Raw genomic sequence first — 25,077 nt, 5'->3', positions numbered from 1 at the left:
CAGATGATACGTTGATCGAACCAAGCGCTTTGGAAGTGCTCTGCACATTCATTTACTTCTGTGGACACAGTCTTGTGATATTAAAGATAAGATAATGATGTTAAAAGGAACGTGATGCTGTTATATTGTTGCACCAAGCACAGATACATACTTTTTAAAATGGAGCCGTTGTTTGAATAGAGGAGATGTGTTATTATTTGATCGTTTTAATGTTTCCCTTTGGCATCTGAGTGAAACCCACATTATTCCCAAATCCAAGAGGTTACATTTTACACTAAACACTAAATGTCGTACATGCAGTGAATATGATTTTATACCTGAACTGAATATATCGTCACTGTCGGGCAGAAACCTTGTATCTCCAAGTTTCACATTTGTACGTTTTTTCGCGAAGTAAAGCCCTGCTTCATCATACAAGGCCGTCGCACAAAAGTAGTGAGTGCGAGGCGTTGTGTGCTTGTAGATCGGCTGTTTTCACTAGTTTAGTAAAAAAAAAAAAAATTATAAAAACGAAAGGTTTCTACCCGACAACGACGATACACACGACTGCAGAGAAGGAAGTGTAAAATGTCTAAGGGCAACAGTTGATAAGTGACAATTAGCAATTTCCAATTCCATTTTGAGAGGTGGTCAATATTGCCAAGTCAACTGGCAGAATCTTTTAAATTAGTCAGTTAAAAAAATCGAACCTCTGTTCGAAGTGGAGCTGTGTGTGTGTGTGTGTGTGTGTGTGTGTGTGTGTGTGTGTGTGTGTGTGTGTGTGTGTGTGTGTGTGTGTGTTTGTATTGCAGTTGAAAACAGCGCCCCTCCCTTAACATGTGTGGTCATAAAAGGTACTACACCACATTCTTGAGGCTACATACAGACAGACCCACATACAAACATACATACAAACATACCTACACACACGGCCACGTATAGGGAGCTCCACACAGCTCCAAAAATGACATACAATAGTTAAATTTCACCCCACCTGTAATAAACCCACTTGTCTCGGGATGAGTTGACTGCATTCGAGACTGGCAGGATCAGAGCCCCCCTGGGGGCTAGCGGTGTTTCCCTGGGGGCTAGCGGTGTTTCCCTGGGGGCTAGCGGTGTTTCCTTGGCCTGGCTCTCGTCATAATTGGGCCAAGTTAGCACCATCATTCCTGTGACAGCCTGCGTCAACGGGATAATTGTGGCTGAGGATTCTATTTCAAACTTCATTAAGTTTCAAAGCAGGATTTGTCACTTTGCCCAGATGGGAAGAAAAGATAGAGAGGCCAGAGAAAGAGGGAAAGAAGAGAAACAATTACCGCTCTTCCACTGCGGAGAGCATCAATATTTGAACAACCCTTCAGTCTAAAGAGGGGGAGGGGTATAGGAGGGTGTCACATAGCACCTCTGCCACATTCAATTTCAATAAACGCTATTCAGCAATATGATTAGTGTTTCTCTTGGACCAAAGACATGGCTAAAGGGTTAATGTCTCGGCCTGTTTAATTCCCCTTTAATTTGAAAACGGATTCTAAATCCTAATTACTTTTCCGGCCAAAACTGCTGGAGCTGAAAATCTCACCCATGGCACGCGGCGCACATACATCACTGGTTGGCTTCTGGTCACATGGGGGGGTTTTGTGAGCTGCCTAAATATTAGTCAGCTAAGGCTCAACATCTGCCTACCAATTAGATGACGGAAGGCTGATAGAGGGGGGGGGCATGGAGCAGTGTCAGGAAGACAGATGCAAACACATGAGGAATGAGAGTATAGGAGGAAGACATTGTTAGGTAGAACATGAAAGAAAGAAGGCTCTAAAAGCAAAGGCCCAATACGAATGCCAATGAGAGAGAGACAGACAGAGAGAGACAGAGAGAGACAGACAGAGAGAGAGAGAGAGAGAGAGAGAGAGAGAGAGAGAGAGAGAGAGAGAGAGAGAGAGAAAAGACACACAGTCAGTCAGACCAGGCACGTGCACACATAGACATCAAAGGGGGCTTGAGCCCCTGCCCTTTTATCTGTCCGTAAAAAGTGCCCTCTTCAGACCATGAATGCAGTTTTTACTGTGGTGAAAGAAATGCAAATGCCCTCTTTTCCATGCCATACCTGAAGGCAGCATTCAAGAGAATAGCCCTCTCTGTGTAGAAATCCATGCCATTACGCCACATCTCCAGTATTGACTTGATTATGCTTAGTTCAATGTGGTATCACACACACCGAAAATAGCTGACCTCCAAGCTCTCAAAGCATCGCAGCGTGACGAGCTTGGAGGTCTACTATTTTCGATATTTCCACCAAAAGGCCCTTTTAGAGATTTCAGCCCCTGCCTCTCTAACATTCTCTGCACGTCCCTGAGTCAGACAGAAATACTGTAGATAAAGTGAGCGAGAGAAACAATCAGATGCAGCCAAGAGAAAATGATGACCAACAGAACTCTGAATGAGACATTCTCACCACACACGGATGCACGCACACTACACTTGAATGAGGTCAAGGTAAACTTTATTGTCCACAAGGGAAATTTTGCTTGGGCTTTCACCCCTACTGCAGCCACACATAAAACATCAATGACAATACTAGAAATACATACAGTACAGAGGGGGGACACAACAATACACAAGTGCACAGAAAGTAGTTAGTAGTCAATATCACTGTCAATTCTATTTCAGAGCCTCATTCAACAATTTAGTTGACACAGGGACAAATGATTTTTTAAACCTGATATAGTGCCATATAGATTCACTGTACCTTCTGCCAGAGGGCAGAAGTACAAATTCTCCATGTAAAACATGGGTAGCATGCATCACTCACTATTCTTTGAGCCTGTCTTAGTGTGGTCTGCTCATAACTGCAGAGAGGGGAGTTGTCCAATCCTATGATCTTCCCTGCAGTCTGCACCAATCTGAGCAATTTGGGCCTCAGTTGTACTGAGTGATTACCAAACCGAACTGTGATGCCAAATCTGACCAGGCTTTCCAAGACTGAAACTTCTCGTCCACCTCTCCTCCACACACCCTCTCTTGACGCACCTCAGGCCTTTGTCTCCAACTGTTAGCATACTCTAAGAAGAAAAAAAACGGAGGCGATCCAGGCACTCGAGTTTAAAAAGAGGAACAAGCCTTTATTAAATTAAAAAGGCAAGTGCCGACATGTAAGGGCTGAGAAATCCTGGTCTAGTCTTTTAGTCAACCCGCCTGTCAGAGTGTCAGTGCAGCTAACGCTCTGGGATAGGGTTAGGGATACTGTATATACCGTAGGTTTAGTAATGGGGAGAGTCAGACGAACACAACGTCGGAGTAACGCAACCTACCCTGCTTGCTACAGGCAGTGGTGGAAAAAGTTCTCACATTATTTTTCTTTTCTTTTTAAGTAAAAGTATCAATACTGCAATGTAGAAGTACTCTGTTACAAGTAGAAGTCCGGAATTCAAAATGTACTTGAGTAAAAGTATGAAAGTGTTTTTTTCTTTTAATGAAAAGTACAAAATGTTTGAAAATAGCAGATCTACAAGCTCACAACGCGCCACGATGCGACACGTTGTGAGCTTGTAGATCGGCTATTTTCAAACAACCTAAGAATAAAACATGGCTAAAGTGGTTAATGTGTGTTTTAAAATAGTATAATTTATATCCGAAAAGTAACTAGTAACTAAAGGTTTCAAATAAATTTAGAACAATATTTCGATCTGAGATGTAGTGGAGTAGAAGTAAAAGTACTGAAAACTGGAAATACTCAAGTAAAGTTCAAATACCTCATAAGGGTGCCACACCAAAATACCTATGAGAGTGGAATCTGCGTTCTGCCGATGCATTTCAATGAGAGTAGAGCGGTTTTCGCAGAAATCCTCTACTGGCATGAAACCACTCCATTCTCATTGAAATGCATTGGCAGAACACGGATTCCACTCTCATAGGTATTTTGGTGTGAGGGCACCCTAACTGTACTTTAGTACAGTACTTAAGTAAAGTTACTTTAGTTATTTTACACCACTGGCTACAGGAGCACCACCACCCACCCCTCAGGAGGGCACATCCCCTGTGAGACAAGGCACTCAGCTGCCGGTTTTGATCTTACACTCTGATATCAGAGGGTCTCTTTGAAAAAGTAATTAAGGGAGGTGGGTGGGGTCCATCAAAAGAACACCTTGGAAGGAGAAGGGGCTGCGTATCGCCACTGTCGGGAGGAAATCTTTATTTTTGAGAAAAGGGAAAAAATAACCTCCAATGGATTTTCTTTTTGTCAGAAGCTCTACTTTTCATTGGATCAATGTTTATAAAACCCTCACACAGACTTAACAACTTTTAAAATGTAAGCATGACGAGGTGTGAGCTTGTATATCGGCTATTTTTGCTACTTTTGCACATCACACTAGTACGACACAGTAAGCCTTGGATCCCCAAGGATCAACATAATTTACTAGCAGAGATATGCAGAGATTATTCTTAACCATCTCAATAAGGTCTATTTGCATACTTCAAACGACACCAAACTTTTTTTGGCTTCTGAGGGGCTTACCGAACTATAAGAAGGTTAAGAGAGGACAATCAAAGTGGGTGACAAGGTCATAACACGAAAAAACGAAATCTCTTACTTAGGATGTATCCTTGAAGCTAATCTTTCCAGTGAAAAGATGACTTCTAAAGTAATAAATAAAATCAATCAACGAACTCGTTTCCTACAGAGGATCGCCCCAATGGTCAATTTCAACACACTGAAGACCATAGCTGGTGCAATAATCCAGCCCCTCTTTGACTACGGAGTCCACGTATGGTATCGTGACGCCCCAAAAGCCCTGAAAACAAAACTCCAAACAGCCCAAAATAAACTAATTAGGGTTCTGCTTAACCTTCCCTATCAGACTCACCTCACCGCTACACACCAGTTAAGAGTGGGGTGGCTCAGAGTAGATGATAGAGTACAGCAACTTGCAATGGGCCTGGTGTACAAGATACACTACACCACTATAATACCCAAGTACCTGTCAAAATACTTTATAAACATTAAGGATGTCCATAATTATAACACCAGAGGCAGCGCCACAGATCACTTCCAACCCAGAGTAAAAACCAACAAAGGGTCAAACTCGTTTTTCTGCTATACCACCAAAATGTGGAAAGCCTTACCGAAGGCCATAAAGGAGTGTGGATCACTAGCATCCTTTAAAATTGCCCTGAAAAATAGGGATGCACCGATATATCGGCCACACCATCGGCATCGGCCGATATTTGCCATATCGGTCAATATCGGTATCGGCAAATAAAGCTGACATTAACCGATGGCAGTAGCCGATATTTATCCGTTGTTGATAAGCACACATTTTGCGCTGATTATGTTTGTGTGTTGGTTATCTGCAGCATACCAAACTAGCCTATCAAGCTGTATTTCTGAACAGTTATTTCTTATAATGAATATGTATTTGTTTCCCTTGCACAAAATGGGGAAATTATAACACTTAAAACAAAATAAACAAACATCGGTATTGGTATCGGCTATCGGCTAAATTGTTATTTTAAACATCGGTATCGGTATCGGCCAAGAATTTCCTTATCGGTGCATCACTACTGAAAAACCACTTACAGGCAGCAGCCGTTCGCAACTGGTAAAAAAAATTAACCTAGCCCAACCCTACCCTCCCCTGCCCCTTCTTTGTATATACTGTTTGTTTAGACTTACTGTTTTCTTTTTTGTTTTTCTTTACATATCTACTGCATAGTACTGTGTTCTATTTGTCTGTCATTCAATGTTATATGAGATACTTCAATGGTTTCCAGTGGAAATAAGCTTAGTCTTTTCATGGATCTCCTTTTAGTAGACCTTGTACCAGTGAACTGTACCGTCATGAAACTGTACCTTTTCCTATGCAAACTTCTAATAAAGTCTTCAATCAATCAATCAGACAACATTATTTTAGTCAGGTACTGTACACTCACGTCTAAGAAAATGTAACCATTTATTGCATAAATGGAATACAGTTAATGGCGTTAAAGGGCGTTCGGAGATGTTCCCTGAAAGGAATACAATGACATGTAACTTAGTCAAATTCACAGCATTTGAGCTTAACAACATTTACATGTAACTTAATCAGACAATCACAAGTATTTGAGCTTAGCCAGACTGATGGAGGCTGGGGTGGAGGAGGCAGCTAGCAGCGAATGATTCCGAAGCTTCGGAAACCAAGCATAGGTAGAGAAAGCAAGCCGTATTTAAAGGAGCCTTCCCTACTGATTGAGAGCTTTGATTGGAGTATGGCAGTCATGTGACGTAATGACCAGCAGATATGAGAATGAGGAATGAGAACAGAGCTGACTGACAGCTGACTACAGCTGGGCGGGACGACTCCCATGTCCTGCATAAACTAACGCGTTCGCTTCATTTTATACTGCCTCAGAACTGGGTTTTGAGGTCTACTGTAAATGCTTAGCCTGGCTCCAGCCAATAGACCCGCCCACTCTCTGAGTGAACTGCTTCTCTTGGTCTGGTTTTGTCATATGTCTACCGAAACCGACCGAAACTGACCAATGAAATCAATACAATACGGAGGAGGGGTGCGTCTAACTTTTGAATATCAACAGAAACAGTGGAGGGAGGGGTGGCTCACCAGAGTTCTAAATTGCCTCCTTTGAACTTCAAAAGAGCTACAACTACAAGTGTCGATAGCTCGTTAGTGATTCTCTCTAATCAATGAAACATCAAAGACAATTACCTGTTTGGTGCATGTCATTGAGGGGAGGGGGAGGAGGGAATGTTTTGTGTGCAAAAGTCAAACACAATCCCTCCCACCAGATCTCTTGTGATTGGGAATTTCAAATTTTAAATCCCCTCCCCTTTTCAATCAAATAGAATGGGGACAACTTCAGACTCAAGCTCCAGCGTAGAGTCTGAAATCAGGCTAGTAAATGCTAGACACAGCCCTCTCTGTATTCTGCCTAGCAACACCGTGGCTCGCTGAAGCATTGTGTACAACGCTGGAGTGGTGCTTTATCACGGCTGGATCTCCGCTGTGCCTTTTCATCAATCTCCGACGTGCTTTGACATAATTTGTCTCTGAGACTTTGGCATTTCTGGACACAGACACGGCGGACAAAGTGTGTGCTGTCTCTCTGACTCTCTCCATCAATTAATTGCCAGCCGGTTGTGTTTTGTAGTCATACAGAGAGGGATGATCCTCCAGAACAGTCCATGGTACATTGCTGACAGATTGCAGAAATAAAACAATATAAATCACGAGCACGTCGTCGAGTGGAACCCACACATGTTGGGTTGTGAAAGGCACTGCCAGAGTTATTATGTTATTACAGTGATTTTCAACCGGTGGTCCGGGGACCACCAGCAGTGGTCGCTAAGGGGGTTCCAGGTGGTCCCCAGCTAAATTATGGAGAGATGGTTTACGAAATGAACACTTATAGATCTTTAACTCTTGAGACCTTAAAATGAAACCAAATGGACCCTGACGGGTCTGCATCATGCTGCATCATATGATGCAAAATGCATCACTAGTCATGCTTAAATACTAAAATATCTCAAAACACAGATTGAACACAAAAAATAACTCAGGATTGTGTTGATTGTGTCCCAAACAACAATAAAATAAGAACTGGTTGTCGCAAAAGTGAAGTGGGCCTTTAATTTACAAGAAGTCTACACAATTAGCTAGAGAATGTAGAAGAATTGCTATTTTTACATCTCCTATGGTGTCAATGAACTGGTTCGCTCAACTCGTTGTAGAATTGCTGTGTTTCAGGGTATCTTGGGTGCGGAATTCGGGATAAAGTATGAAGAGAAGCAACCCGCACTCACTTTTCATTAAGAGTCTTTTTTAATAGTGGAACAGCAGCAGTAGTAGTCAGGACAGACGCGTTTTCGACCCTTAGGCCATCATCAGTGTAACTGAGTTACTAAAAAGAGTTACTTATTAAAAAAGACTCTTAATGAAAACGTGGTTGCTTCTCTTCATCTCTCCTATGGTACCACATTATTACAGCATGCGGAATTGTGGACAAAATCTTATCCAACGACAACAAAATAGTTTTGGGTCTCAGAGGCTAAATCTCATCAAATGGTGGTCCGCGGTTCAAATGCAGAATAAATAATGGCCCTTATATGAAAAGGTTATAGTACTGTGTTATCATGTTCTTCTTGTTCGGTTGGCACATGCTACTGTTGGTATAAATTACATTTTAATATTTAGACGCCACTCTCAGAGTTAAATAAACAAGGGTTTCATACGAAACCTACTGTTTTGGAACATAATAACTTATACATTTGCTGAGAATGTGTCCACTGCAGGTCCGTACAAAGGGGATGACCAGCTTTTATGTCATACTGTCCCAGGACATTGGATAAGTGAAGCCAAAACATTCTTCATCCTTGGCTTCTGAGCACGAGACTCAGTCACGACACAACACCATCTCATGATCCATTGTTATGTTTTAACTGTCCAATGAATGTTCGACAGGTCTATTTTCCTGTGTCTATACTGAAGTATATTTGTGAAATGAATATACAATACATTGTATTCAGAAACGAAAGAAAAGAGAAGAGAAGAGAAACATTATTATTGTACCACTTGACATTACTATTTTGTAAGCCGAATGATTTAATACTATTTTGTAAGCTGATTGATTTAATACAACTAAGAGAAAACGGACATTACACTGGTGTGGTCTCCTTTCTTGTGTGGGAGTGATCTTTAACCATTTTTGGGGAAACTGTATTTATTCTTGTCTTAATTACATGGGAAAAATACCCATCAGCTACAGTCTCCAGTCCTCCGCCATAAGGTCACACAAATTCATATGTAGTTGTTATCACATAGCTGCTACATACTGTAACCGTTGGCTTACGTATAGCCAGATAAAAGTCAGTTATAGCTACTATAGTACCTCACCCGCTGGCTGGGGGGATCCCATGACGCCTGTACGATGAATGACGCCACCGGTTCAAACCAAGCCTTTCTGAGAGATTTACACGCTATGTTGCATCTGGTGTGACAGTGATAAGGGGCAGGTTCCCCTCAGCTCTCTGTGTGTCAGCTCTCATACTGTGCTTAAGCCGTTTAGGCCTCGAATTATTGAATGCTTGAACTATTGAAAAATAGCAGATATACAAGCTCACAGCGCGGCACCGAGTGCCGCGCTGCGAGCTTGTAGATCTGCTATTTTTTTTTTAAATCATGAAAATATGTGCAAATCTTAGAAGATCTCATTTTCAAGTGAATATTTGTAACTCAAATATTTGCTTCTGAGGCGTCCCTGATACAAAATATTTTGAGGCGGGGGTCGGCGGCCAAATACATATAATTCTAGGGGTCCTTGACATGAAAGAGTTTGAGAACCACTGACCAAAAAGTCTTAGAAGGAGTTAGAAGACACTTATAGAATCGGTTCAAAATCGGGTCAAAATTCGAATTTTCACGATAAAAAAAAAATAGCAGATCTACAAGCTTGCAGCGCGGCACTCGGTGCCGCGCTGCGAGCTTGTATATCTGCTATTTTTCAATAGTTAAAGCATAAAATAATGATACGCAATAATGCTATTGCGTACCCGGTATAAATGGCTTAATATGGGGAAGATGTGTGTTGTAATACTTCAGAGACGCTTTGATAGCTGGGTCTTCCAGATAGGCCTATACAGAATGCGATACTGTCGAAACTTAATCCTCCCACATTCCCCCCCCCCCCTTTGCCTGACGTTTTGTGAGGAAAATAGAAATATTTTGTCTGCTGGCGGAGAAAGTCTCATGCCAACTATTCTCCTCATTAGGGAACAGGATATAATGGTACATTTTAAACGCTGGTGGATGTAGCTTTAATGGGCCAGGAAAATATGAAAATGTCTCCCCTGAACATGCACTAAGAGTTGAATATCAATATTCATGCAGCGGCACTCTCGTTTCCTGAGAATAATTAGCCAATTAGAAAACTATAGCATTGTGGGCTATTTTCACCAGCTAAACTTCATCATTTCAAACAATGTGCCGTCATATATGGAATATGTTAGGTTTAGGTTAACACTAACTCATATCACTATATACTATAGCATATCGTCGTTGTCGGGTGAAAACCTTGTATGTCCCAAAACGTTCGTTTAGCATTTTTCATTTTAAAAATGATTTAAACTAGTGAAAACAGACGATCTACAAGCACACAACGGTGCGAGGCGTTGTGTGCTTGTAGCTGTTTTCACTACTTTTGTGTGACGGCCTTGTACGATGAAGCAGGGCTTTACTTTGCGAAAGAACGTACCGGTACAAATTTGAAACTTGGAGATACAAGGTTTCCAATCGACAACGACGATATAACAAGATATTTGTTGGCCCGGACCGCTGGCCTAGCGGTCTGGGCACTTAGGCTCTGATAGCCTGACAGTGCGTCACAGGTTCGAGTCCCGTTCCCGGCGACCTTTGCTGCGTGTCTCTCCCTGTCAATAAAGGGAGGAGAAAAAAAAAAGAAAGAAAAAAGATATGATATGATATGATATAATATATCTCTATAGAGATGTATTGAATTCAAGAAATAACATAAGATATTCAAAAGTGTCTGAATGCCCTCGATGATTATAAACTCGGTATGGAGGAGACCTACTGTATGATCCAGTGAGGAAGAGCCAGAGTTCACACAAGCACACACCCACACGCCCGCACGCACGCACGCACGCACACACTTGCTGTTTCTGCGCACATTGTTTACAAATCCTCCTGAGATTTAACTTTGCAGTAGAACAATTTCTGAACACTTGGAAGACAAACACGGCTCCTCTGGGCCTGATTGTTAGAACAAGAGTTCTAGCGGTCCAGACATGAGAGCTACTTTCACATTCCGCTCGCGTCTCTGGCTTAGCGCAGACCACAACTCCGTTCACTTATTGTCTACATCTCTCCATGCTCCGCGGGATCTGATAATGAGGCATCCAGCTAAGCTAACGCAAACATGTTGTGAACTTGCCCTCATCTGAACCAATTTAAACTCCGACATGTCTGGCCAACGCGCTCCCTTTTTTTCTATGGGGTCATACAAGTCTTAAAGCACAAGTACCTTTTGGAAGAGGTTTGGGTTGTGTAATAAACCTTTCAATGATGTAGCCCCACATATTGGTGAGATATCTTCAATAGTTGCATCATAGATAGAAAAATTATAATCCAACATAGTCTTCCCATCAACTTACATTTCCCGTCCTTGTCCTTTTTGTGCCCATATATTATGGAGATCCATGATGTCATCATCAGTATTAAGCCCATATCTTGGGCGTCTATGGTGTCAGACATCTATGATGTCGTAACATGCAGAACCTCTAGTTACCTCATATGCCATAAACAACTGATATCACATGAAGTCTGAGATCCACAGTTCTTTTTAGCGTGCGATGCCATTGTATATGTCAGTGGTTCTTATCCTTTTTAGGATATGTCCCCAAAATATTCATACTTGAACTGGGTACCGCCCAATATAATCATATTTGAACTAGGTACTTGACTCTGACAAGCACTTGGAATTGTAGACATAACATTTAGTTTGACTCAGTTCCATGGACAAATATCGTAAAAATAGCCCATCAACAAGCTTTCGCCGTTCTAGCTCACACCACGCTGCGAGGCGTTGGCCAGTGTTTCACAAGTTTTTATACTAGAGTTTGTTGATGACTTTTGATGCAGTAAATGGTCTTTTTAATTTAATTGAATTCTTCTTGTAATATAGGTATTAAAAAATGTCTTCAAATAAGTCCTTTAATTGTCACTTTACTTTCATCTGGGGACCCCCTCCAAAATCATGTGGGGACCCCCAGCACAGTTTGAGAACCACAGCATTATGTGATAGCATACATTATGCTTTAGTCTACACCAGCTCTCCAACTATGTTGTGAACTTGCCCTCATCTGAACCAATTTAAACTCCGACATGTCTGGCCAACGCACTCCCTTTTTGCCAGACCCATGAAATGGGTAGGCCTACATAAGCAAATGTCGGTCTGTCCCTTTTCTATATAAAGGGTATATATGATGATGACATGATGATGACATGCCTACAAAAGGTATGATGTCATAAATGATGATGACAGACAGGGGGTCTGGCACAACCAGGTTGACCTGGTCTAGTTTTCTATGGGGTCATACAAGTCTTAAAGCACAAGTACCTTTTGGAAGAGGTTTGGGTTGTGTAATAAACCTTTCAATGATGTAGCCCCACATATTGGTGAGATATCTTCAATAGTTGCATCATAGATAGAAAAACTAGACCAGGTCAACCTGGTTGTGCCAGACCCCCTGTCTGTCATCATCATTTATGACATCATGCCTTTTGTAGGCATGTCATCATCATGTCATCATCATATATACCCTTTATATAGAAAAGGGACAGACCGACATTTGCTTATGTAGGCCTACCCATTTCATGGGTCTGGCAATTATAATCCAACATAGTCTCCCCATCAACTTACATTTCCCATCATTGTCCTTTTTATGCCCATATATGGAGATCCATGATGTCATCATCAGTATTAAGCCCATATCTTGGGCGTCTATGGTGTCAGACATCTATGATGTCGTAACATGCAGAACCTCTAGTTACCTCATATGCCATAAACAACTGATATCACATGAAGTCTGAGATCCACAGTTCTTTTTAGCGTGCGATGCCATTGTATATGTCAGTGGTTCTTATCCTTTTTAGGATATGTCCCCAAAATATTCATACTTGAACTGGGTACCGCCCAATATAATCATATTTGAACTAGGTACTTGACTCTGACAAGCACTTGGAATTGTAGACATAACATTTAGTTTGACTCAGTTCCATGGACAAATATTGTAAAAATAGCCCATCAACAAGCTTTCGGCGTTCTAGCTCACACCACGCTGCGAGGCGTTGGCCAGTGTTTCACAAGTTTTTATACTAGAGTTTGTTGATGACTTTTGATGCAGTAAATGGTCTTTTTAATTTAATTGAATTCTTCTTGTAATATAGGTATTAAAAATTTCTTCAAATAAGTCCTTTAATTGTCACTTTACTTTCATCTGGGGACCCCCTCCAAAATCATGTGGGGACCCCCAGCACAGTTTGAGAACCACAGCATTATGTGATAGCATACATTAAGCTTTAGTCTACACCAGCTCTCCAACTATGGGTCACTCACGACCCAAAGTGGGGTCACGGGAAGGGGCCGCTGGGGTTGCGTATTGGCAACCCCCCCAAAAAAATATATAATAACCATTAAAGCGACCAACATGAAGAGAGGAAGGCAACTTGACAACACACTCCGCCTCCATCACCGAAAGAGAAGCAAAAACATAAGACACACACTGCAGAGGAATTATGTTCAATTTGGCTTAAAAGAGCCATTGTGGGTGTTTTTGTTTCTCCGAGAGCGAGGTACATACAATACATGGAGTCCATGGGACCATTTGGTTCCATCCATCTGTACCCTTGCGGCTCGCAGAGTTAAATTACGGATCACAAACAAACTTTAACAAGCGAGGGTGATGGGGTCGCCAAAAAGGGTCGCTAATAATATGCGGTCGTGAGATCAACAAGTTTGAGAACGCCTGGTCTACACCAAGTCATCCAAGATCATTTTCTGACACTAGGGCTCTAGAGAAAACGAAAAAAGTGCTGAAACTCTGAATATAAGTGAATATATGTGTTAACAGTAATTAAGCTTAGCCTAATATAAGCTTAACTCACGTCCTGGATGTGGTTCGTAGCCACAAACAATACAGCAGGGTTCCCCAAATAGTTTTCCCCAAGGTCCGAATTATGTCTAGGGTACCAAGCCGAGGACCACAACATTGCAGGGGGCGAAGGTGGCGTTTCCACAACTCCAGCGACAGTTCAGATATCGTCACTCTCGGGCAGAAACCTCGTATCTCCAAGTTTCAAATGTGTACGTTTTTTGGTAATGAAAACAGCCGATCTACAAGCACAGAACGCCTCGCGATGCGAGGCGTTGTGTGCTTGTAGATCGGCTGTTTTCACTAGTTTAGTACATTTTTTAGATGATAAATACAAAACAAAAGGTTTTGGACATACAAGGTTTCCACCCGATAACGACGATATACAAGTGTTGTTGCTGCTCTTATACCACCATTATTACTGGGGTTGGTGGGGGCCAGACAGTAGCCCGCCACGGGCGCCTATTGGGGAACCCTGCAATACAGTATCTCCTGGCCATGAAAACCACTTCATAGAAGAAGCTATACCACAGATAGACAAAGCTTGTCCTAAAAGACAGCTCTCACCTGGTTTGGATCCTTCAGCCACAGAGCCGTTGTAGACCTGGTTCTGGAACTCAGGCCTGTTGTCGTTCATGTCGATAACGTAGATGTACAGATCTATTGGATTCTCCACCTGGTTGCCATTCATGTCCACTGCATGGGCTCGCAACTGTATGCACACACACGCACGCACACACACGCACACACAAAGAAAAGATCATTAGCATCCAGTTCTCTCAGTGGAAATTAACAGCGGTGTTCAACTTTGATTGACATGAACCTCGCCAGGGTTAGAATGAGAACACAATACACAACACAACACAACACAACACAACACAACACAACACAACACAACACAACACAACACAACACAGATAGCTCAATTACCAGTCAGTGCTGACGTTTTGCTAATTGGCAACTCCACTCAATTGGCAATTATTCAGATTCTCCTTGCCAGTAGGGATTGAGTATCCTGTTGGCATCTTGGCATGGGCCCTCGCCAACGGCAGGAGCAGTAAAGTATAGTGAAATGTATTGAAGCAATAAGCCACAAGAGGTATGTGGTTACCTGGTATTTTATAACGACTGAGAGGTGTGGTGAGACACGAGGCAAAGCAGAGTGTCTCCAAACATTATAAAATACAGGTAACCACATACCTTGCGTGGCTTATTGATTTTCTAAAACGGTTACAATATGGCAACATGAAGAATCATAGACATGTACCAATTAAAGCTGTTCTATTTCACTAATAACACATGTACCAATTAAAACTGTTCTATTTCACTAATAATTCACTACAAGGTCTGCAAGAAAGTAGTTCCCAGCTACTACAAGAAAGTAGTTCTCAGATATTAATTGGTGCACTGTGGAACACTGTGAAAAGAAATTACGCCCCTGGGTTTGATATAAACTGATTCAAGGTGTGTAATATAGTCTCATATACCACAGCAATTAAAAACCAGCCAATCAGAATCAAGGAATGGAACTAGTCGTTTTAGAAAACAACATCTAATTTGTAGGCCTAATAGGAATCATCAGAGAGGTGCACTACTGTAGCTCCACGTAGTTAGTGGCAACTATTTGTTCTGGGGAGGGGGATGTCAGTCAGTGGCTGCTTGTCTGGCCATTTTGTCGTGGCCTCTCCCACCGACGTGCCTTTCCTTGAAAATTCACAGTGTGAGATGCATGCCCGGCGCTACGGGGGGGCCTGGGGGGGCATTGCACCCTCAGTTGCAAGTTGTGCCCCCTCAGTTTATATATGTAAAGTCAAGAAAATATCAAAATCAACACAAATATTTGCTGAATATTATTATTATTATAAAACTGGCATCTGTTGTAGGTACATTATTATAGATAATAAAAAGAATGTTCATTATTACTAGCCTATATAAAAAATATGTGCCCCCTCACAATTTTCAAAAGCCCCCTTAGTCATTTCATCCTGCAGCTGGCCCTGGTGAGATGAAAGAGCGAGATGACAGGGGAAAGAAAGTGCCCTGGTGAAGAGGAGTCAGGGGGAGATTGGAGAGAGTGAGCCTTGTGGAAGTGAATGAGACGTGAGAACACAAAGAAGAAGGAGGGGGAGTTGAGTGATGTGACAAAAGCAATCACCATCCACTGTACAACAGGATGTCTCAATCTTCAGTACTACATGGTTACACAGTTACAGAGCACAGGGCAGCGTGCCCCGTGCTCTCTCACCAATTACCAATAACCCCTTTAGGCATGCCATCATTGGTGAAATACGTAAAATTATTATTGTGACCGTAGGTCGCAGTTAACTATGAAATCCGTAAGGATACAAATCGGGAATGGGGGTTTTAGTGGTTAGTGACGTGCAGAGAATGTTAGAGATGCAGGGGCTGACATTTGTAAAGGGGCCTTTTGGTGAAAATATTGAAAATAGCCGACCTCCAAGCTCACAACGCGTCAGCTATTTTCAGTGCTTGGTACCACACTGAACTAATCATTGTGGGCTCGCCTATAAGGCGAGCACACTTTAGATATTGTCATTATTTATTTATCTATCAGTCATATAGTAGACGGGAACTTCGGTTCCTTTCTACTCCTACATACTTAGTGAGAAAATGAAAATAAAAACATCAATGTGTTCAGCTTACTGTGGCGCAGTGTGCTATTACTTTTTACAGCAATCGGCCAAATGGTGGCGCTGTAGGAAGCCTTCGAAAGTGCAAACTTTGAACAGGTATAGCTCATGCTGTGTTATACATACAGCCATGAAACCTGTATACACTTATGCGTCTCCTCATGCCGAACAACTTTTACCCTCTAACTTTTGACCTCTGACCTTTAGGTCTCCCACAATTTGGAATAATATGAAAAACAGTAAAAATCTATCTCCTCCTGGGTTTCTTTCGTTACGCGCACGAAACTTTTTTCACATGAACTTTGGACCAATACGGTGAGATTGATCAACCAGATTTTTTTTAAAGTGAAATATAATTTTTTAATAATTCAATCAATATTGCGGTTTTATGCAAATTATTCTTCGGCCTCTAAATCATACATGCAAAGTTACACGTTCATGGCATTTGGCAAAGATGTAGAAGGTTAGTCAAAGTATCACTGAAACCAATTTTATTCCAATCGGCCAAAGGGGGGCGCTAAACGAAGCGTTTGAAAATTCAAACTTCAAACGGGCATAAGTCATGACTCGTTTAGTTTGAAGACATGCAACTTGTTACACGCGTGCTTTGACTCAAGCGGAAGACATCTGTGTCGTTGTTAAGTAAGCTCCGCCCTTCAATTTTCCGCCATTTTAAGCAGTTTGTAAAACGCGCAAACCCGCTTTTATTCTGGAATCTTCGCGTCACGTGCACAAAACTTTTTTTACTTGAACTTTGGACCAATATCTAAAGATCTGTCAGATCGGATTTCTTCAAAATTGAAACATGCTTTTTTTTTTATAATTCAATGAATATTGCAGTTTTATGCAAATTATTCTTCTGCCTCTAAATCATACATGCAAAGTAACATGTTCATGGCATTTGGCAAAGATGTAGAGTGTTAGTCCAAATATAACTAAAACCAATCTTACTCCAATTGGCCAAAGGGGGGCACTATATCATTTTGAGCAGTTTGTGAAACGCTTAAACCCGTTAGGATTTTTTTTCCGCAATTTGCATGAAACATTCTACACACAATCTAAGGACCTTTATCTAATATGCCTATGAAGTGCACACACAAAAAATATACAATAATAATTATAAATATAGCTGCAAGCAGCGATAAAGTGGCCAAGGCCAAAAACACCTCAAATCATGAACACAGCCTGCAATGTGCGTGAAATCTTGCAAGCACATTCCCAATAGGCCAAGGAACAGATACCACCCTTCTCACATTGGCCTGTTATAGCGCCACCAGTGGGTCAACTTTTGCACAACACATTTTTGGAACAAAATGGACCAATCTTTGACGTCAGTAACGTCAAAGAGAGCACTGCCTGCGATCTTGACATTTTGTACTTTTATAGCCATTGTTTTCTGGCTTGAAGCGAGCCCACAATTGTTTCGAAGGAACAATATTTTCTAGTTATCAAGTCAATACTGGCAGTCAATAATGTGACGTACGGTATGGATTTCTACACAGAGAGGGCATTCAAGTTCAGGAAAGTTTGGACAAGGCAATTCTCTTGAATGCTGCCTTCAGGTATGACATGGAAAGAGGACATTAGCGTTTCTTTCACCTTAGTAAAAAAAAAAAAACTGCATTCATGGTCCCGGAGAGGGCACTTTTTACAGACGGATAAAAGGGCATGGGGCTCAAGCCCCCTTTTATGTCTATGTGTGTGTGCACGTTCCTGGTTAGTGATATCACACAACAACACAAAGCTTCATAATAGCTTCGTAGACTCAACTGCGCTGTGGAACACCACTCACAATACATTCACCTTCAACACTATGTCAATTTATAGTCTCCCGAAATATAGTTGAATCACAACTGGCCTTGGTGTGTAAGGACAGGCAGTATACAGAGTATAGAGTGTGTAGCATCATGCTGTTGCAGCATGATGCTGTTGTTGCGGCATGCTGTTGTGCCGGGAGAGACAGATCTTTTGTGCTCCACAACACTGCCTAACAGATCTATCTGCCAGGCTATTGAGAGGAATGTGTCAAGATATTCTAAGGCATGTTGGAGGACAGAATGGAAGTTATGGCGACTATATTTAAAAATACAAATAAATAAAACGGGACCCTTAGCGTCACAATGTGAAGCGTTGTGAGATTATAGATCTGCCGTTTTCTTTTTGACAATTTCCTTTTTTTCATCTGGTGTTTGCATCAAATTGAGCTTGCGGAAGTTCTTTTATATGTGGAAGGCATAATGTCAAGGTTCAAGGTTGTACTTTATTGTTACGTCTTTTGGTACATAAGAGTAAAAGAGTAAAATGTGTTTTTGTTTGGCATCCTTCAGACAATGCAGTCGTATATCATGTGTTGTTGCCCCCTTCTTCATTTGTTAACAAGTTAATTCATTCACACTCCGACAGAGCAGTCTGTCACCCCATGTTCATTCTCAATAGCTACAAGCTAAAGGCCCATTCCCACTGGGCCAGATAACAGATAAAAAAATCTCTTTCTCCAGATATTTTTCCATTCTAGTGGATGGTAGATACAGATACAAAAAAATATCTGTCTCAGATAAAATAAATATCTGTGACAGATATTTTTTTATCTGTATCTACCATCCACTTGAGTGGAAAAATATCTGGAGAAAGAGATTGTTTTATCTGTCATCTGGCCCAGTGGGAATGGGCCTTTAGTCTCATACGCTCTCTTACCCAGGCCACAATGCATCTCAAGCAGTCTTTTTAAGCAGCTCCCTGTTCTATGTTGATTCTTGGTGTTTAGCTGTTACTACTGGTTGTGCAGCTGTAAGGGTTAAAAAATCTACCTACCTCCCTGTAAAATGTAGTTATCATGCTAAGTATTGTTTAAGGATTGTTCTGTGTTCTATGGATTATGATACATGAAATCTTAAATCATGCAACTGGAGGTTCAATGTTATGTGCATGTAATATCATGCCTTGCTCTGGGGGGTTTATGATATCAGATTATGTCTCATGTTCGAGCAGATAATCTGTTTCATCATAGCAGAGCTACACCGCCAAACTAAATGCAATATCATTGCATAAATGGTAGAATAGCATTGCAATAAACGGTATGGTCAATATAAGCATGTGTGGTTATTCTGAGCTGAAATATATAAAAGAAATATCCATAAGCAGATTTTAGAGATATTAGTCGGCACACCAAGTTTGAAACAGAGAGACAATCCTGGCCAAACCGAGATGTCTGGCCTGGCCTCCGCGTTGGAAACCCAGAGTTACAGAGAGCCTTAACGGACGAATGAAAAGGACTTCCTTCCTAACTTAGACTGACGGAACTATTGCTGTATTGACTTTGACCTCTAAGGACCTTCCAGGGAAAGTGCTCATGTGCGTCTTGCGGTGACATGCTTCCTAGTTTCTTCTTCTCTGAGATGTTATTGTTTTGTTTTTTCGCACTGTTTTTTTGACTTTGCACTATTAAGTTGGAACTATTGCTGTATTGACTTTGACCTCTAAGGACCTTCCAGGGAGAGTGCTCATGTGCGTCTTGCGGTGACACGCTGCCTAGTTTCTTCTGCTCTGAGCTGTTTCTGTTGTTTTTTTCGCACTGTTTTTCGACATTGCACTATTAGGTTGTGTTGGTAGTTTCTGAGTATGTGTCTTGTTTAACAATGACAGTGAGATACTTGTTGCACTAACTAGCATTGACTGCTTTGGTCTCTTTTTGTAAGACACTTTATGTATATATACTTATATTTAATTCGCCCCCTCTATTGATGCACCTTCTCTTTTTTGGTACTGTACTGCTCTTGTTTTTACTCTTATCTATTTTTTCCTACTTCTCTGTAACTTTGTAAATAACTGTATACTGCTGTGCTACAACTGGACAACTAAATTTCCCCCTTGGGATAATAAAGGTATCTATCTATCTAGCTATCTATCTATCCTTGTGTGTGCGTGTCGTGGGTTGTCCTGGCTTTTGTGTCTGTGACAACACATGAACAACACACCTGCTTGAGCACGCACCGACGCAAATACTAATCCTCCAGACACATGTTTACATTATATTAACACGGACGCAGATATGAACACACCGACTCGCAGGGGCGTCACACCAAATTCGGGGCCCTGGGTACAAGGATTCACTGCGGGCCCCCCATGAATGTTAACTATTGAAAAATAGCAGATATACAAGCTCACAGCGCGGCACCGAGTGCCGCGCTGCGAGCTTGTAGATCTGCTATTTTTGAAAAATTGTGACAATGTGTGCAAGAAACCCATGTTTCCATGTCAGTGATGCTCAGACTTTTTCATGTTAAGGACCCCCAAAAGGATTTGGCCACGGACCCCCATCCCAAAATATTTAGTTCCAGGGACCCCGAGAAGCAAAATTTGAGTTACAAATGTTCGCTTAAAAAATACATATATTCAAAGATTTGCGCACATTTTCACGACTTTTCAAAAATAGCAGATCTACAAGCTCGCAGCGCGGCACTCGGTGCCGCGCTGTGAGCTTGTATATCTGCTATTTTTCAATAGATAAAGTTATTTGGGCCCCCTCCACCTTGGGCCCCGGTAACTCAGTCCCACTTTCCTACCCCTTGTGACGCCCCTGCCGACTCGTGTGGAGATACACGCATCCAATCAAAACAGCTGGCTTTAGCCACTTAATGATCCCAGAGGCTGCTTTTCCATAGGCTGGAGCAGGGCAAACAGACACGAGAGAAAAACCCAACAAACAAACAAACAAACAAACAAGCCCAATCTGTTTTCTCAGCTGTGAATGCTGCACGCTGAGCGCTGTTTGGCTCTGTGCATGCGTGCGTGCTTGAGTGTGTGCATGTGTGTCCACTATGTGAATGTCTGTGTGCTACTGTAAGTGTGCGTGAGTAGGCAAAGTTTGAGTGTGCGTGTGTGTGTGTGTGTGTGTGTGTGTGTGTGTGTGTGTGTGCGTGCGTGCGTGCATGCGTGCGTGCGTGGCGTGCGTGTGTGAATTGGAATCTGCCCTTGAGTGCACTTCTGTATGTGGGGATTTGAATGTGGTGGTGGTGGGGGATTCAAGTAAGTGGCAGTTGGGAGTGTTTGGTTTGGATGGTTTTTCATTCTCGATTATTTATTTTTTTGTAAACAACTTGTTTTGGAGCAGACAGGGAACATGTACAATCAGCCATGCAGGCTAAACATGCTACTGCAGGGGTCTTCAATGTTTTCAGGGCAAGGACCCTTAGTTGAGAGAGAGATGAAGCAGGGACCCCCACAACCTGTTCATAGATTCCATATAGTTTCATTGTTTGACAGCACAATCATCAGTGTATTTTGGGTTCATGTCAATTTGTGTTTTCAGATATTTAACCACTTGAAATGTCAATACTTAATAAACGTGACCTTTCACTCTGTACTTGGTCTGCTCTTTTTCCCCTCTACACCAAAGCTTTTTGCCGAAAATAGCCGATCTACAACCTTGTAGATCTGCTATTTTTGGCTAAAGTTCTCTCACTCAAGTAGTTCATATAAAAAAGGAGAAAAACAGTTTCTATCACACAAAGATTTGGAGGACCCCCTGTAGTAACTGTGAGGACCCCCTAGAAGACCCCTGTCCTACTGATATCTGAGGATGTATATTGTTGATTCTGCACTGATGAAGGGAGATGGATAAAGGAGGTTCAAAAGTAGTTCAAGTCGTTTGCGGTGACCCAGACAGCTGCGGTCCAGCTGGAAAACAGTCAACAACACAGTAGGGTAATTAAAGACAACGCTCTCTCAATGTTTTACATGAACTGAACGAAGCTAATTGGATGCAGTTACTTGTACATACTGAATGTTTGTGCCGCTCTCCGCCACGTGGCAATGAATAAAGCTAATGACTTGCCAGGTAAACACAAAGTCTAGTAGTGCACGGGTCAGTAGCATACGTGATATCTCCACAATTAGGTCATCATAAAGGTACTATCATATCAGCACTTACAGTAGTACAAGCGTAACTTTACTTGGGAAAAAAACAACAACTAAAAAACGCTGCACCTGCAGTGGGTTTGATCGCCAATGCGTGCAGCTGTGCCAGTATAACTACCCTTCCTCCTCACCTTACAGTTAATTTCCCCTGGTATTAGTCAGTCAAAAACACCACTCTTTCACTTAAATATACAACTAACAAGCAAAGTTGAAGCAGAACATCTTATACTATGAAACAGACTAAATGTCCCCTGAGCCAGGTTGAGATCTCCATGATACATCATATACAGTGCAACACAAGCAAGACACAGTAGGTCCATATATAGTGCCTACTGTATATAGGATATGGAATCAGTTTCAGTTGCCCTCAACCTAATCTGCAGTGTGCGTCTTTATGTCTCTTTATGTCTTTATGTGTGTCTGTCTGTATGTCTTCACATTATTCAGCTGTAGGCCTATATCTTTCCTGCATGCTGGTCAGCGGGGAAAGGACCTCTAATATACTGTATTTCAAATCAGTCATCTATGTAACAAAGATATACAGTATATGTGTGTGTGTGTGTGTGCGCGTGTTGATTACTATCCCTATCCAGACTATGGGATAAGTGGCCCGGTACTAACTAGCAAATTAGAATTCTCCTGTCCCTCTGCTAAGGGGCCCATTACTGATTAGCCAATTATAACAATCTTGTCCCTCCGGCTTATGGGATGTGACAACATGCCACCAACCTCCATAGTACGAGAATTGTAATGTCTATGCACATTCAAACCAGTCTGAGCTGCCTTTTGACAAAGAGTGCCAATGATCGGCAAGGCACCGAAAGACTCATACTGTCTGACTCATAGATGTATGAGTCAGACAAATGCAGCAAGTTGCCAAAAGCAGCATGTGTAGGCCTATTGCATGTGTAATAGAGATGAGTAGGTCAGTCAAAGGAATAGTGCACTTTCCTTCTTATCCAATATAGGTTTCGATACAGCCATGTCTGCAGCACCGAGAGGTTATCACGCTAATCTCGTGCACCCAGGCGATCAGGGATCTCCTCCTACTGATACGTCTGGTAACATCTGAATACAATGAAAGGGCAAAAAGAAATACCAGCTTCACAGAAGAAAGTGAGGGGCATTCTTAGGGCTGTGGCAATTATTACATAATCGTCTAATCGCCATTATTTGACATAATTGCGACCGTAGGTCGCACTTACTACAGAAAGCTGCTCGAGGTGTCCGTCTGTCCGTCCGTCCGTCCGTCCGTCCGTCACACACGTCACACGTCACACTTTTGCCCTGCTCATATCTCCGCAACCGTTGCCCCGATCCATGCCAGATTTTGCACACACACTCCTTACCTGCCAAACTACAACCTCCAAGGACCCCCAGAGCTCCAGGGACCCCCAGCTCCCTCGGGGACCCCCAAGTGTAAAAAATGAGCACATGTGCAAAAATTACCAAATGACCACCCCAACGGGGCTGCTCACGGGGCATTCCCGGGGACCACCCACTCCTGGTGCTCCAGAACGGATGCAAAAGTGGTGGCGCCCCCAGTGGAGGACCCCCTGCCACTGCAGCTCACATAAAATGCCGTAACTCGGGCTAGGAGCGACCGGGAGAGCCGGGGCCGGTACCTATTCGTCCGCCTTGGCGGCGCGGAGACCCCACCCCTCATTTCTCACATGGCCCTCTAGCGCCACCATGAGGCCGATTCAGATTTTGCCCTAAAATCACGAAAATCACTACACAGTATGTCTACACTCATGTCATCAACATGGATCAGGAAGATTTTGGAAAAACACATTTTTGCTCTATTTGTGGAGATAAGTGACCTACGGTCGCTTATCTCCCGATTAGGGAGTCTTACTGGTCACTATTATTTTGTCATAATCGTCATATTGGTTTACATGTTGAAAAATATACATATTTTCAAACATTTTCAAAAATAGTGGAATCTACAAGCTCACAACGCGTCGCCATGTGACGCGTTGTGAGCTAACTGAGTTTGTAGATCGGCTATTTCCACTATCAAGGTTCTTTTTCAAGTATAAAGTTGTCAAATAAGTAAGTAATTTCTTTGTATATTTAGGTTATGTGTCATATCTGCCATGCGCAACTTCAAAGCCTACAAGCCAAACAGGAATGTAATTGTCAATGACAGAAACACAATTAAATCGTTAATCGCAATTATTTGAGTGACAATTAATCGCCATGTAAAATGTCCTAATCGTGACAGCCCTAGGCATTCTTTCATTTGGGATGGTATCAGGATTGGTTTTCGAAGCGGATGGCTTAGGTTCGTTACTGCTGGTTTTCTCTGCCGTCCAAACCCATTCGCTGAATTTACATTTCCCCCGACGTTTCGGTAGACGGAGATTTCCGTTGATCTGACTACGCAAGACTAATATCACGCTAACTACCACGTTGTTCAAAGATCAGGAGAAGGCGCAACTCAAATATTAGTCCTTGCTAATGGAGAGCTGCGGCAGGAGATAGTGATGGATGGAGTGAGAGAAACAGCAATATACTGTCACAGAGGTAAAGTAACTACGTCCACTACAACAGAGTCTATAGAGTTTGAATCCACGTGGTGTATCCAGCTTGGATGAGCACTTTACAAACACAATTAAAGAACAAAGAACAAAACAGATTGTTCTTTGATTGACTTTCGTGATCCCTATTGATGAAATCTTTAACGGAAAGTTTGTTTTAACAACCCAAATAAGTAACCCCATCTTCCCATCTTGTGATTACATTAGTTGCGTTTCCATAAAGCTTATTCGAAAATAGGAAGCGAATTATCGGAAATTCGAATTTAGCCTGTTTCCATCTGTGGGTGTCATTCGAATTAACACAACTACTGCCTCTTAATCTGAAGGT

General features: G+C 42.1%; 1 protein-coding gene across 2 annotated transcripts in view; it reads right to left on the bottom strand.

Moving 5' to 3' along the window:
- The window catches only part of cdh4 (cadherin 4, type 1, R-cadherin (retinal)), a gene marked incomplete at its 3' end in the record, with an annotated part of 159,755 nt that overhangs the window by 63,073 nt on the left and 71,605 nt on the right, over positions 1-25,077 (bottom strand). For both annotated transcript variants that reach the window (XM_080728850.1, XM_080728851.1), the window contains exon 5: positions 14,207-14,351. In XM_080728850.1, the coding sequence (XP_080584976.1) occupies positions 14,207-14,351 (145 nt within the window). The remainder of the gene's footprint in view (positions 1-14,206; positions 14,352-25,077) is intronic.

Source organism: Nannobrachium achirus (genome assembly GCF_963921795.1).
Source record: "Nannobrachium achirus genome assembly, chromosome: 6".
NCBI lineage: Eukaryota > Metazoa > Chordata > Actinopteri > Myctophiformes > Myctophidae > Nannobrachium > Nannobrachium achirus.
This window is presented reverse-complemented; position numbering and strand designations above follow the sequence as displayed.